Source organism: Gymnogyps californianus, chromosome 3, assembly GCF_018139145.2.
Source record: "Gymnogyps californianus isolate 813 chromosome 3, ASM1813914v2, whole genome shotgun sequence".
Lineage (NCBI taxonomy): Eukaryota > Metazoa > Chordata > Aves > Accipitriformes > Cathartidae > Gymnogyps > Gymnogyps californianus.
Window position 1 is genome coordinate 107,515,545 of NC_059473.1, and position 16,196 is coordinate 107,531,740.

A 16,196-nucleotide genomic window follows, 5' to 3' on the forward strand; every position below is an offset into this window, starting at 1 on the left:
GTAGGCACTTAACACACAGCAGAATTTAGACACAGTAATCCAGACTGGAGGAAGGTATTTTCTGGTGTGGGGGATTTCCACTCCCGGAATTAATCACCTTAAGCCTTCTTTTTTCTTACAGAAACAGAGATTAACTCAGTCTTTTGACTAGGAGATGGTCAGAGGAGGAATCACGATCCCAGCCTTAGCCATTATCTAATCTAGAACATACAGAAATGTGTGAGAAATTTGTGTTTAATATCCTCTTTTGCCAGGGTTTTATAGCAATCTGGGTTGAGAGCGTCCACTTCTCTAATACTTCATGCAAAAGAAAACATTTACATGTTCTTTGCTACCAGTGAAGGATTCATTCCATTCCTCTCTAAAATGAGTGTCTGTCTCCTGTATGAAGTGCTAACGCTCGGACTGGAAATAGGGTTCTTCTCTCTCCAAGTGACTGCTAAAAGTTACAAAACTATATCCTTCCCTCTTCCTTTTGGATATATTATTGTTCATAAAATAAGAACACATCAAGAAAAGAGAATACAAGCATCCTGACTTCTTAACTTCTTTATAGTAAATGCAAGTTCCCAGAAGATGGGAGAAACGTGTCCTAACTCCTATTGACAAAAAATAAAATAGGGGGTGAGTGCCATGTTTGTATAGACCGCAAACTGGAGGACTTTAAAAACACTTGCTACACTGAAACAAGCAGATAAGAGATTAGAGATGTACTAACTATGCTACATACTTAGTATGATATAGGTATCAAGGTGCCCAAATAAATGTTTCCTGGCAGAGCACTAGAAATTTGGACAAGCTTAATGTTAAAAGTACAGTTCCACTTTGACTTCAGCGTTAGACACAAAATAAAGGAGGGGTGATGAGGGTCCACCCTTTGGACTGGGTGACTTAAAGCAGAAGTCAAATGCATGCCAGTTTTTAGCTCTAGCCTTTATTCTGAACACCTATTCCCCGTTCACAAAGTATGGGTAAGATTTTCTCCTGGAGACAGTATGAGGGTGAAAAACAGTAGCAGGTGCATATCATTGGTGAATTTCTTTCATGAGTATCAGTTGGACAGAAAGCATTCATCCACTACTTCTTCATCCAGTTTAGTGGCCTGCTCATTACTTTAAATAAAAAAATTGATGGCAGAGAAATCTGTCCCAGCCCCAGGGAACTGAACTTAAAAAAGCTGTTTTAAATGGCTGGTATTGGCATTTAAAGCCAATCATATCCTATCCTGTCCCATTTGGCTTTATAGTATTACAAATGTTATCATAAATCATAGATTTAAGACACACGCCTAACTTCAATCACAGGAATATTTTCTCTTAGGCATTATACCCCTTCTCCACTCTTCCATGCATACCTACAGTGTGGCGCTGCTGGTTCTTGCAAATAATGAAAAGACATTAGATTCTGCAATCCCTTTTCATGTAATCAGTAAGCTTCAAGATTTTCTTGGGAAGGTGATTCAGGTGAGTAGCCAGGAAACTACGTTGGTAGGTCCACTCATCTGGTTGAAGTTATCACCATATACCAAGCTGTACAGTGCTGAGGATGTCTTCAGGAGCTATCTATCCCCCGGGCATTTGATTCTGTACTGTGGATGTATTTATTTAGATTTATTATTGTCACCAAAGATGGCTCAGGAGTACCTCTCCTTTCTTTGTCCTGAGCTGACACCACTAGAAGCAGTACTTCATATCAACCACTAATAAGAAGTGAAGTCTTTGAAAGGGCTGTCTCAACTTATTGAAAAACTTCAATATAAGTCTTTAAAGACACATCATAGTGTATTTTTAGGGAAAAAAAACCCCACCAAACTATTCTTTTTTCTCTTTTTTTCTTACAACCTTGTTTTTGTTTTCTCACTTTACTTTTTTATGCCTTATTTCTCTCCTATTTCTATGTATACCTCTATGTGATTTTTCTGCTAGTGTGGTGTAGTGATTTAGAACATGCAGAAGGTAGACAGATGGACCTTTGTTTCTGGTTTCTTCATATTTGAGTTGGTTTCTTGTTTTCTTCATATTCTTTCACTAGCCCAGGTAATACTTAGGGTGCCTGATGTCATAAAATATGAATATTTGAAAGAAAAAGATAATTACAACTTCATTTATTTTTTACTTATATGATTTCCCTTGCTTCTTTTTTTGATGATTCTAGCAGAGTTCAGATCATTTTCACTGAGGTGGAGAATGAGGTGCAGGGCAACGCTATTCTCTGATAGCATGGGTGCCACCTATGGATAAAACTTTTTCAAAAAGTGATCTATGTTATTTGTGTTGGCGTGGACACTGGAGCAAGGAATAAGATGGGGCTCCCTGTCTCTCCAGCTGCCAGTATGCACCAGTAAATTCTCCTGTCTGCAAAGCCCTGTCTTGGGATGCTCCAATCCACAGGCCATTTTTCAACTGCACACACAGTAGTTATGCTGCTGCTCAGAAGAACTGTTGGTAGGAGGATGCAGGCAGCTCCGTAGTACCCTAAACCCAGTGCACAACGTTGCTCACGGCTTTTCTGGTTTAGTGTAAGGCTAATAACCATGACTGCATTATCACTAAAATATACATTAATAAACAGCTTTCTTAAATACTCCCAGCTTTTTAAACTTCAGAATCAGTATTTTTACAGAGATGTTGTAGAAATAATTCACAAATTATGAAATAGGGAAACTAGAGTTGACTCTAAATGTCAAATTGTCTTATCATTACAAATCAGTTAATTTTGCTCTGTCCTCCAGAAAAATGTTTTAATTCAAAAAGCACTGAAATGTAAGGTTAGTCTTCCTCTGACATCTACAGTCATTTGACAGATCTTTATTTAAATACCAGATAAATATCAGCGACAGAGTTTTGGGCCCCGTGTTTGTAATAATCCCCCATATATGTTTCTGTCTTTACATCTTAAGATGCCTGAAATTCTCTTTTTGTTTACAAGTGGGGAAACAGAGGCATAGGGAGATGAAATGTCTTGGCCATCATGTGCGAATCAACTCTGTAGATCCTGTTTTCCATTATGAAAAGCACAAATTATTCAACCTCAAATGATTTATTTCTCTCGTAAGAGAACACAATGTTCTTAGCAAAGCTACCAGACCAACCAAATAAATTTCCCATAGGCGAAGGAAAAATATGTATAGCTACTTCCAGGATCTTGTTGGGGAAATTATCTTCCCAGTATTACTGGATGTTCTGTTGGTTGTTTGGGTTTGTTGTTTTTTTTTTTAATTTTCTTTCCCATACTTTCTGCATGGTCTTCATTTATTTTGTGGCTGATGGCAACATCTCCAGACAGATCCTTCCACAGAAAAGACTGTGGCCGTAAGTGGACTGCTGCATGAGAAATATGCCCAGCACCTGCCATTTGAAAGAAAACGAGTATATCATTTCAGCAACATACAAGCCTGGGGAACCACTGCAGAAAGCACATCTCAAATCTGCTGTTTGCTGTTGCTGCACAGTTGGGTCAGCACTCTCCATGCTCCCGCCTCTGATTTTATTTTTTTCCCCCCTTTATTAGGCTAGTACTCCTGGCACATGCAGATTCTGCAACTTGCTGCCACTGAAATTGCTATTCCCAATCCAGATGGTGGTAGGAGGAACTGAACTGTTGTTCCTTTGTGTAGTCACCTCTAGACAATGGCCACTAGCATGCACAGCCACACACCAATCGCTGGTGTATATTTGGTTGACGTTTCAGGTCCAGCTTTGCACCTTTCTAATCATTAATCAACAATCAGACAAAGGATATATTGCTGAATCCAGACAGCGGCCAATACAGACCTCTAATACATTATGGATTCTCTGTCAGCACATTTATTTATTGTTTGCAGTGTTCTGTTTGAAAATCCCTATGCTCTTTCACTTATTGTATTTATTTACTTACTTACTTCTTTCTCTTTAGCTGGATTTAACAAAGCACTGAGGCTTCACTTATTAACATTTTTTACAAACCCTGAATGGTGGATTACTTTACATAAAATACATTTATAATGTTATTCTTGGTATTATTTACCACAACTTACCAAAATCTTTAGCAAGTATACCATTAAATGAAATAATAGAATTAAACTGCATAGGCAGTGTCAGAGTATGGTTTTTCCTCAGGTAAATATCCAGTGAATCATTTTATCATTATTTAACACTATAATAAAGGTTCACTATCAGCTTAGAGAGAAATTAATATATATTTGTCTATGCTTCCAGCATTCAGTGGGATTTTTCACAATATCATAAAAGCAAGCCACAATAAGGACCTCACTGTTCTGTGGTTAGGCTTTAACACAAGTGCATCAGTGGACCTCGGGTTCCGCACAGCGTGCAACCATGCTCTGCTATCAAATTAATGTTAAAATATGTATGTCCTGGCTTCTGATTTATAATATCATTGACAAATAGTAAAAAGGACAGGCATGCCATAAAGTTTATGGATGGAGTGATGGCATGCACAATGATGTCTCATAAAGAATAAAGGGGGAAAAGTTATTTATTCTTGTGGATTCAAGAACTAAAATACAGATAGACTGGCTGCGTGCACAGAATTTTTCATAAATATCCCACAGTGCACCCTGTTGTACAGCAGCCATACATTAATTAGAGCATTCAGCAGACACTGCAATGTGTTACACTCACCCAAGTGAATCTTCATTTTTCACATGCAGGGCCTTACTAATTAAAATCAGCTTTGCAATTAAATGTGGAAAATTGTGTTAAACTTTCAAGCGTGGTTTAGAAAAAATGTATTTATTTTTAGGGTATTTTATTTTGATGCAAATGAATTCTCCATCAAAGTGAGACCAGTAAAAGGGAGGTATGAGGATTTCTCTTTTTTGTATTATAGATGCTCCTCTCAGTTGCAAGTTGCAATGCTCCACTATCTCTCTGCCAGTACCTGGCCCTGTTCCAATGCTTTTAGTGAGTGCTATCTGTCAAGGCATGAATAATACAGCCCCTAGGCTGTCGGCAGAATCCAAATGAGGCATACATCAGGAAGCAAGCACTCGACTTTAGCTCCAGAACATGCTCCTGTGAAGACAGGCAATTATTCACCCACGGCTGCAGCCATGGCAATCAAACTGGTGGGTGAAAAGGTATATGAAATGAAAAAATTTGAATAAGAAATATGGCACAACAAGCCACAGAAATTCAATAATTTTCTAATAAGAGAGAGACATTGGAGTCTTTTAATTTCAAAGTTTGGGAGCCTGAATTATTTCACTCACTCTGTTCTAAAATATAGACAACTGAACTACAGTATATAATGCCAAGGCAATACAAGGGTATGTGGGGCTTTTCCTAATCAAAACAGTAATGCTAAAATCTAAGTTATTTATAAATTCAAATAAATCCGTTGTATGAAGTGACAAACCTCATGCTTAAAAATTAAAAGATGGTCAAAACAATTCTATCGGTATAATGTAACAGAAACAGACAGCCTAGTAAAGCAATAAAGAACTGGTGATATCGAGAAATTTGGTGGAAAACTAAAATGCAATCTATCTTATAAGGTTAGGGACAATTCATACATTATAGATCCAAACATTATTTTATGATCCCTCTTCATTTTTGAGACTCGCTTCTTTTTGCAAGACATTGTATCAGTGATTAATGAAAAAACAATCCTTTACAAATGCAACACGAACTGAAGAAAAGGCATGCAAAATTCCTTGGTAGATGAAATGTTTAAGTTGGTTTATTTCATCTGAATTCTTATTTCCAGCAAATTGAAATTCATGATATATAGAGAGCTCTATCAGTATTTATTTCCATTTTAAATCTGAAAGGTTTATCATTTGGCCTTAACCATTCATCCTTCACTGAAATTTGATGCATATTGTTTCAGATTAAGATTGGGTTTTGCTTTAATTTCTATACAATGGCTTTATCTGCTTTCAAATATGCACTGATATATGCATTAAAAGAATCCTAAATCAATATACATAGTGCCATGCTACCAGCTTAAGATTCTTTTTAGTGCTCTTATTTGTTAGAATGTGTTTCATTCTGAAGCATGTGGTATTTGGCAAGTGATTAATCCATTACAGAATCTAATTGCTTTTGTTACTTGAGAAAAAAATTAAACTAAGGTGTTAAGAAGCTTTTAAAATAGGCCATTGCATGTAATCAGTGTTTTTTTAATGGAATCTAGTTAGGATTTTTATGATGTGTCTACATACCTATTTACATGGCAAACCATAGGCATCTATTTGGTATAACGTGTTTTTAAAAAAATGCTAAATGCAAAATGCATAGCAACACAGTAGAGTGTAATATTTCTAAAACCGTAATTCACATCTACTCAGTAAATAACATAGGCCAGTTTGTACTCAGTTACTCTAGAGTAACTATGAGATTTGCACCTGCAGAACTTAGACCAGAAACTGGACTCGCTTTTACATTTATATTTGTATACATAGAATGTGAATTCTGTTGTCTTTAAAGTTGATTAATGAAACTGGCAAAGTTGCTACTCATTGCAATGAAAGAACACTCGAATCTATGTTTTTCTTCAGACGCTTAGCTGACAGACGTCCTGAAAACACAGTTCTGGGAACACTCTCCTGGTGTGGTTTGAGTAACTGCTATATACCCAGATGGATTGTTCACAGCTAAAAGTATTCAAGGATCTGGACCAAGCTTATTGTTCAAAATTAATTCACAGCTCTGAACGTATAAGAGTACTGTGCATTATTATGCTGCTACGCACAATGGAGCTGAAGAGCTACCAAGTGAATAAAATAAACAGTATCAGGAGCATGGCCCGGGGAGAGGCTCTGGTTTTCTCTCCTAAGATTTGAGTTCTTTTCTTGTCTCCACCACTATCTGAACGTGTCTATGGCTTATTTTTTGTTTTTCTTTTTGTTTTCAGATCTTTCACAACCTTTGTTTTTATTTTTTAGGACCTGATACTGCAAAGATACATGCATTTCTTTAACTGCATGATCTGTGGGTAGTTTAGTTGGCCTCAGGTGTCTGGAAACATAAACAACAGGTACTGAAGTCCTATCAGTATAAACTCTAACACCTAGGCACTGCCTCATGCTGTGCATCATAGGCAGTACTAGAAGGTCCATGATAGCTTCCGGTTTCCAGGTATTACTAAAATACAAAAAAAAAAGAGAGATGAGTCTGCTCTGAAGAAGGTAGGCACATCACCTAACTTTGGGCACTTACCCTCAGTGCCCAAACCGGGATGCTAATCTTTCTGAACTTTCTATGCAGTCACCGGAGAGAGGTGCTTTCGTCGAGTTAATTTTAGAGATCCTAGTATCCTGCCCTAAAGTGTCCTGCAGAGAAGCCTGTCCATCTTAGCTGTCTATTAGCATGCCCAACTAACAAGCTAAAATTAAGCACCAAACTTGAGAGCTGAGAGCAAAGTACCAACTAAGTCACGCAAGGTTTCACTTCAAACTAAGATTTGACACAAAGGAAAAATCAAAAAGATGGAAATGATACAACAAGCTGTTACCGCTGTTAGCCTAACTAGTACCGGTCTTGTGTTTTCATACACCTCAAAGGAAACATCAATGACATATAAGGCCTGCTTGTTTCCTTAGCTAACCCTAACATTGCAGCTCTTTCATAATTAAAAATACAATTGGGGTACAAAACATATGATAAAACTCGCCTTAAACTTCAACCTAATATTTTATCAGCAGAACAACATTTCATCCCTTGAATCTGTCTGAAAATTTGAAAGGAGCTATCTAGTTCAGTTCAAGTTTAATGCAGTATCTGAAGATGGTTTTCACTGTCACATTGGTATTACAAGGATAAAATTACAACGAAAAAAACCCCAAAATTCCAGAGACTTCAAGATGTTATAGAAGAAATAGAATTCTGGAGAGCTCTGACTACATCTAGTGGAAGCAAATACATTGCATTCCTAATAAAGAACCGGTCTGGTATTGTGAATGGAAAGGTCTTAACCTCATTAAAATGCTCTGGAGGTCTAAATGGAATTGAGTTAGGCATCAGCTGAGATATGCAATTCCCTGAACACATCACATTTTTAAGACAGTCTGATTTCCTTGGAAGAAATGTTTGAGGGTCTTTCCCACCCAAATAGCAAAACAGAAACAAGAAAAAGATAAATTCCTTCAGATTCTTTCAAAAACTTAAATTTAGTAGGTGTTGGTTGGACTAGATAAAAGAATTACTGCTCTTTTAGAAAATAGATATGTACGTTATAAACCTCAACAAAGAACTTCGTGCTTTTACACTAGATAAGACATATATTGGTTAAATATATTTTGATTAGTGGATTGGCAATCAGGGTGACAAGAAAACATAAAAAACCCACAAATTCTTTAGCCAGTAGAAAAAAAAGAATTTTTGATGTATTTCCAATTTTTATACTTTGCGCATCTGCCCAAAATTTCATTTAATTAACAGCTCTGAGATTCAGTCTGTTCGTGTACTGACATACCAGAATCATGTCAAGAAAGCAAAATATGGAATTAACATCTCAAAACTGCATGTAATCTTTCCAAACCTCACATCTATTCCTTACCCCTCCCCCAAAAGGGTGATTTTACACAAACACAGACAAAGTTTGAGCAATTCTGAGGAAAAGTCAGATTTTTTTAAGCTAAAGAGTTTCTTTCTGTGTGTTTGAAGACTTTCGTTTTTGAAATCTACGCACAAATCCCATGAAGTGTAAAGAAATGTATGTAGTTACAATCTTGTAACTAGAAAGGACATTATAATCATGTCATTTAACTGTTGACTGCTCGGGAAATTTCTGAGGAAAAAGAAGGATTTAGTGCGATTCATTAATTACTGATGAGGCTTGTATTTACATGAAGAAAATGGACAAAAGAAAACCATGGTTTGAAATGAGAATTCACAAGTAAATTTAAGAAGAATTATTGAAGAAGAATTTAAGAAGAATTATTTTGGTTACTTTTCCTAAATCAGTCTTCCAATCTAACCAAATCCTTCAAATAACCACAAAAATGTTACCACTTTTATGAGTGAAAAAAAGATTAGGAAAAGAAATTTGAATATAATTATTTTATGTTTTATATTGTTTAAATGTAATTCAAAAGTATTTTAATATGAGGCATATCACTTTTCTTGTTCTAATTTTGAAAGTATTTTCTGGACTTCATTCACTGATGAGAAAAAAGGCACATGAATGGACTGAGTGGCACTGAGTGGACCGACATGTCACTGTTTGGTATCTTTTCCTGTTTCAGATAAATGCCTTAACCACAAACATGTAATTTCACTTTAATTCATAAAACCCATATGCCCTCATTACAAAGCAGTTATCAGATTTGGTGTGAAATAAGTGTTCTTATAAACACCACAAGTGCTTTAAAACCTGAAAAAGTCAAGAATGAAAAAAATCTTAACAGTTTCAGGAGAATTTAACACTGGTTTGAACACCTCCCTCTATTCAGAAGAGAGGTGGCCAAAACATCAGCCATTTTATCTCCTACAATGGGCTGCTGTATGAAATATGTCAAATGAAATGCACAGCACGTGAGAAAAATTCATGTATTCTAGAGCTGTTAAATTTTCAAAATATTGCAGAAGAAATTAATGAACAAATGATTCAGGAAAGGAATGCCATTTATATAGGTGTACAACACTATTGAACATTAACATTGCAGACACAGAAATGTAAAGATTGAGCTCTAAATTAATTTGAAGCACATGTAGCATGTGTAACATGTGCTACCTTGATATATTATTAACAATAAACAGCTAAAAACATTTTCTTAAAGGAGATGTCTCCACATAACATGGTTTAGAAACTGAAGTAAAGGTATTTATAACTATAATACACCATTTGAGCCCTGAAGTCTTATTATCACTTATTTGTCTTAGGCTTTGACCTTTGAATCTAACCTGATCATTGAACTTAAAATGTTCAGAAGCTCGTTTTCATTCGGTTATAAAATACATTAAATAACAGAAGTCACACTGGCACCAACATGTAAGTAGGGCCAAATTTTAATTTGCAACACATGAGCAAGAGAACTGTATGCAAAAATCGAGAGAAGATTGACAATGAGAACAAGTTTCCTCAGCAAAAATACGAGTTAGATTTTCTGTGACGTTCAGAAAGAAAAAAAAATGTGAATCCGAATGGCTTCTAGAATGTCTAATTGCTAATTTTTATCGTTGTTTGGTTTATCAAGGTCATGCCAGCTAACTTGTTTACCAAATCTCTTCACTAATTTATGAGAAATTACAGATATTACCTTCTGTGCCTTGCATATTTGCCACTAACATGACCACTGCCATCACAGCCAGGCGTGGGACAGCTGCAAAAGAGAGAGAATTAATTATATAGGTGCTGGTGTGCTGCAGAAAGATTATACTAAAAGCAGGCAGTACGTATTACAGAGATGGAGGGCAACAAAGACAGAAAGAGAAATCAAATAACTGAAGGGAAAAAAACAGGGGATGCTTTTTATTAGCAAGTCTCGAGGGAATTAATTTCATCAGTGCAGCAGGGCATGAGCAAACCACCAATGAACTTGAAAGTGCATTATACCCATTAAAAGGCATGAATTTTCTAAATTGCTAATGGGGATACATTTTACACTCAGAGCACTAACCTGAACAGCTCTTGTATGGCTGGTTCCACGGGAACTGCAGAGAGATGGAAAATATATAAAAATTTATCATCTATTACAAGTACCCCTCTTCTACAGAAAATTACCAGAAAGGTTGTGTAAAAGCAAGGGTCAGAATGAATCGTGCAAAGAGATTCTGGAGGATGAAGGTCACCCTGAGTGGGGGCCTTGAGTGATTTACTGAAGCAAGAGACGTACCTCGAACACCTTTGGAGCGTGTGCGATGGCGCTTCTCGTCTGCATCCACCTCCATCTGGGAATAGATTAGCAGGCAGTCAATGTTCTTATCCTGCATGCACAGACTATCAATGCACAGACTGATACAGTCTCTCACACAATTTATTGACACCATTTTAATTCCATTTTACCCTGTAAGGGAAAGTCCACCTTACAGGGGATTTTTAGGATCTTTATTTAAAAACAGAAAATGCGGTAATTTCTGCTTTAATCAGTTCGTTTGCATGCCTTGCTTTCATAGCAAATTCTGTGCAACTAAGTGCTGGTTCCTCTTTTTGAAGGGATATTTCTGACATAAACCCCTGATTACTCCCATAGATTTTGAAACAAGGATTCAATAGATTTCTATACAATTTAAAACTAAACTCAAGGGACCGCACACCACAGGTCGCTTTCTAACCAAACACTTTGCAGTGGGAAAGAGAGGAAGGAATAATGACTGAAAAGGAGATAAAGAGTCATGATTAGAACTTCAAAGATTTCATGTTATTTAATATGGCATTACGACCTTTGCCAATGTGTTTCATTGTTTAGATGTGTTTTTCAAGTTTCAGGAATGTGCTCACTTGCTACATATGGCTAAATCTTTACCTTCATTTTATAAACAGCATGCCTATCCGATGTAGCTTTCTATGCAGTAATAAATATACAGCAATCTTAAATATTTACCAGACAGGGGCAGGGCTGCAGATTAGACCTTGGAAAGTATCATAAACACTGATCTGTAGTAGTTACCACACGGCCACATGGTTCTTCTGATCTTCCGTGTACTATTGTCACCAGACTTTCAAAGGTAAACTGCATAGGCTAGCTAGAGTTTACAATTTTGTACAACACAAGCAGATTGCACTGAACTATGTTGAGAGACTGTGTCAGGGAAAATATATGCAGTATCTGTATCATCAGCTCCTGTGGATGTGGAAGAATGGGATGGCAAGACGGATCTGCAGTGGTTCATACATAGAGATGATACTGTAAAGGTCAGGAAGCATAGAAATCAACCATGGGGCTCTAGTTCCCCCAGAAAAAAAATCAATCACTGGTTTACAGCAACATCCTTGGATTGATATCTGGTAAGAATGTCATGTATCTCATGCAAAAACATGGAAACAGGTCCAAGTGACTTGCAGTTAACCCTTTAATCACCTAGCTTTCTTTGGTCAGTACCTTAACACAAATGATGTGGGAAGTAACTAACAAGGAAGAAATCAAGGGGGGCTTTTACAGAGCTCCCTCAACACATTACATCAGGAGGAGAGAGTCAGCACAATAAAATTTGTGGGTGACAAAAATTCAGTGGAAAGAAAGGGCCACTCTCACAAGGCTCTGCGCTGCTGATGTAGTTCTGTTTCCTGGTAGTCATCATCTGGTTCCTGGTAGTGTGATTTATTCCACATTAAAGGGATGATCTTCTAAAATAAACAGATATTATGAAAGCTAATACAGCACCAGCCTCTATTAGTGGGCTTCAGTGCAGTCTTCTGATGGGGACCTTTGCATCACTTTGAGTGGGTTTCATTTTTAAATTAAGACACCTACGTATAGCATGCATATACATTAGGAGCATAAGCTTCCATCATCATCAACCAATGGTGCTATCTGAGATACTGTAAGGTATCCCATCAAGCCTTCAACTGCCAGTCCAGAAAGGTACAGAAGGGTACAGGTAGGTCCTCTATTATTTCTCCCAACCCTGTGTAGATGTTTCGGATATCCTCTGGCATCAGAAATGGCACCAGCTGCCTATGCATAGGCAACTGAACTTAACCCTAGTTAACATAGCCACCGGAGCTTGAGGAACAATTCCTCTGATCAGCTACTAGGTGTTACTTCAGGCTGGACAGAATCAGTCTCTAGGCACCTTTGCCCATACTGTCTAGCTCTCCATTGACTATAGCATGAGACACTTGGCATGCCTGTAGATACCTACTACAGGCACCTAAACTGAATCAAACTTCAATGCATCCACAGTGTCTATCCTACACCTTGGAATCACAACCTGGCTGGCTTCTCAGCTCCTAAGATTTTATATGCATTTGAAGCTTTTCAGATCGCCATATCAAAGCACAAAACAGCATCTCTGGAATATAAAAATTACCCACTAGATGATGATACTCTTTTCATTTTACTAATGAGAAAACAGTACATTGTGCTACTCTGTAACTCTTGCAACGTGTAAGGACTTGACAGGAGACCAGAAGTGAAGTTACTTGATCTTCAGCCTAGTCTGTTTTTTAAAAAGTTTGAAAAACATTATCTAGCATCATTTGTCACCACTGAAAAATCTGCTGAAAGAACTATTATAATCTTAACCTGAAAATGCTGCCCCAGTTGTTATGATAGTCTGTGTATCCTACATAGCCTGCTGCTTCTCCAGAAAGGCACAAATCTACCTGCCTTTGTCTGTGACCTAGATGCCCTGTCATATATGGCAATGCATGTCTTGGATGCTCTAGCACACATCAAATGATGGTAGGTGCCTATGTTTAGCCAATGGAATCTTGCTTTAACTTTATTTATATGCTCACTCACAGATCCTCAAGACTTTGTCTGTCATGTCAAACCTTCAGCATTCATCCCTCCATGTATTCAATGTTGGATGCTGGGAGCAAGCAATTCCCTGAAATTCTACATGAGACGCACATCGGTTCTGTGAAAAGACGGTCACCTGCCAGCCTACCATAGCAGTCCCCAGATGCACTCCTGGCATTTCCATGGCCAGGAACAGAATTCTGCTCCTGAGGCCATTAATGTCACACAAACACAGACTTCCTCACCATTTTCACATGCAGAAAAAGGAAATGTGGACCTCACTGACTCACAAGGAGTTCACCTCAGTAGTTCTACTTTATTCATGACGTTTACATTACAGTTCTGCAGTATACTGAGTCACCATTCCAGAGGAGAACTTGTGGACATCGAGGACAAGCTGGCTAGAGTTAGTTTTAGCCTGGCATCGAAGAGGAGACACCTAAAAGATTCTGTATGAAAGCAAACAGCAAGGCATCAAGAGTAGGAAGACAAATTCTTAACCTGGCTACAAAGAGAAGCTCTAGACATGAAAATGGAAAGGTCTAAGTTCTTAATTCTGAGAAGAAGAAAAAAAGGTCTTGGTAGAAATTAAACCTGGTAAGTCATAATTAAAAATAATCAAATTATTGGATATGCCTTACTTAAGGATGATGGGCAGAGAGAGGTAGAGCTAGCAACTCTGTATCACCGTTATGTGCATTAGTGTTATCAAAGATTTAGAGAAACAAGATCCTGAATAGTTAGAGATCAGTGCTCTAACTAATAAATCACAAGATGGGGTACAAGAGAAGGTCTGTTATATTGGAAGGTATGTTGAAGACAACCAAATAGGACAGGAAACAGGTTGAGTAGTTTCTTTAGCATTGGAAAAAAATAGAAAGGAAAAAAATCTGTGTTGTGGTGAAGGATTCTTATGGGGTGGCAGATAAATGCTATAACCACAGAAGTATCCTTGACGTTTCCAAAAATTATATCTGATAAATTTCTCATGTAAGAAATTATTTAACCAGCTGAAGGAAATTCTATACTAAACTTCACTTTTCTGGGTAAAAATGAAAAAAAGCCCTGTGTGGTAACCTGCATGCAGGCAATTAAGACTTGTTATGTACAGAATCTGATCCCAATAACTAATACGCACACACAAACACAAGGTGCTTTAAAAGTGTCAGTATACGAAAGCTGGAAATAATATTGAGCCAAACTGAGTAGAAGAAAATCTTTTAACCTAAAATGACAATGATTAACATTCATTAAATGTTAAAAAAAAGTGCACAGTCACATCAGAAGGATTCACTAAATAAAAAAGAAAAGAAAAAAAAAAGAGAAAGGTAATAACCCCTCCTCAGCAATCCAAAGGTTAAAAAACCAACTTGTAGCTCATGAGGATTAAAAAAATAAATCATATGCATGTATACACACGTAGAGCAGTTTACTAGGAAACACAAACTATCAATAAGGAGAACTAAAATTATCAATGCAAACCAAATGTTGAATGGGAAATATGGTACTAATAAGAAATTACTTAAATATATTTGGAGGAAAATATTTTTTTATTATTTGGAGATAATTAATAGCTAGTATTAATAACCAACAAGAAAAATTTTAAAAAGTAAAAAAAGCAGCTATTTGTTATTTTTAAATCAAAGTCCCAGATGACATTTACCCCCTAAAATTAACACAGCCTGATAGTTCTCCGAGACATTGCTGTTGATATGTAACAATCCTGGAACACTTAGGAAATGCTGGAGAACTGAAAAACAAATTCTGAAAACATTGTACTTGTAACTGTTTAATCTTTACTAAGTGCTGAGAGGATGGTGTGGCTCACTAAGTCGATCTTCCTGATGTTGACCCTTAGTAACAGCATACAAAAGCTGATATGGGATACAAGACGATGACAAAATTAGCACCAGTCAACACTTTATCATGGAAAATCTGTAATCAAAAACACTTGAAACTGCTCTTCGATAATACTTTAAAATTTGTCGATAAAGGTCGCTATGTTAGGATATCATATACTTAGACACCTTTTAAACATTTTGCTTTCTCTTACTGAACATTCAGACAATAAAATAAGCACTTCATAAAATCAGCATATTTATAATTGTTAACAAATATTTCTCCAGAAAAAAAATATTTTGTTTAAAAAATATTTTCTTTACAAAAATAATTGTAAAAATTAAAAAATTTTAGAATCATTGAATGGTTTGGGTTGGAAGGGACCTTAAAGATCATCAACCCCCTTGCCATGGGCAGGGACACCTTCCACTAGACCAGGTTGCTCAAAGCCCCATCCAACCTGGCCTTGAACACTTCCAGGGATGGGGCATCCACAAGCTCTCTGGGCAACCTGTTCCAGTGCCTCACCACCCTCACAGTGAAGAACTTCTTCCTTACAGCTAATCTAAATCTACCCTCTTTCAGTTCAAAGTCATTAGCCCTTGTCCTATCGCTATCATGCCCTTGTAAAAAGTCCCTCTCTGGCTTTCTTGTAGGCCCCCTTTAGGTACTGGAAGGCTGCTATAAGGTCTCCCTGGAGCCTTCTCTTCTCCAGGCTGAACAACCCCAGCTCTCTCAGCCTGTCTTCATAGGAGAGGTGCTCCAGCCCTCTGATCATCTTCATGGCCCTCCTCTGTACTCGCTCCAACAGGTCCATGTCTTTCTTATGTTGGGGGCCCCAGAGCTGAATGCAGTACTCCGGGTATTAAATACATATTTAATAAGAGCCTTTCTAATACAATCCCACAGGTACATGTTTTAGTCCTATAATATTCAGTATCTTCACCAGTACTCTGGAAGATTATATGCTACTGAAATATGCAGATACCACAGAAATTAATGGAGT

At 37.2% G+C, this 16,196-nt stretch overlaps 1 protein-coding gene across 4 annotated transcripts in view; it reads right to left on the reverse strand.

Annotated features, from left to right (window-relative positions):
* MYT1L (myelin transcription factor 1 like) overlaps positions 1 to 10,835 on the reverse strand; it is a 130,667-nt gene extending 119,832 nt beyond the window's left edge. For all 4 annotated transcript variants that reach the window (XM_050893719.1, XM_050893718.1, XM_050893717.1 and 1 more), the window contains exons 1-3: positions 10,781 to 10,835; positions 10,565 to 10,598; positions 10,205 to 10,267 (exon numbers count right to left, since the gene is read on the reverse strand). In XM_050893719.1, coding sequence (XP_050749676.1) covers positions 10,205 to 10,267; positions 10,565 to 10,598; positions 10,781 to 10,835 — 152 coding nt within the window. The remainder of the gene's footprint in view (positions 1 to 10,204; positions 10,268 to 10,564; positions 10,599 to 10,780) is intronic.
* Positions 10,836 to 16,196: the final 5,361 nt, after the last annotated feature.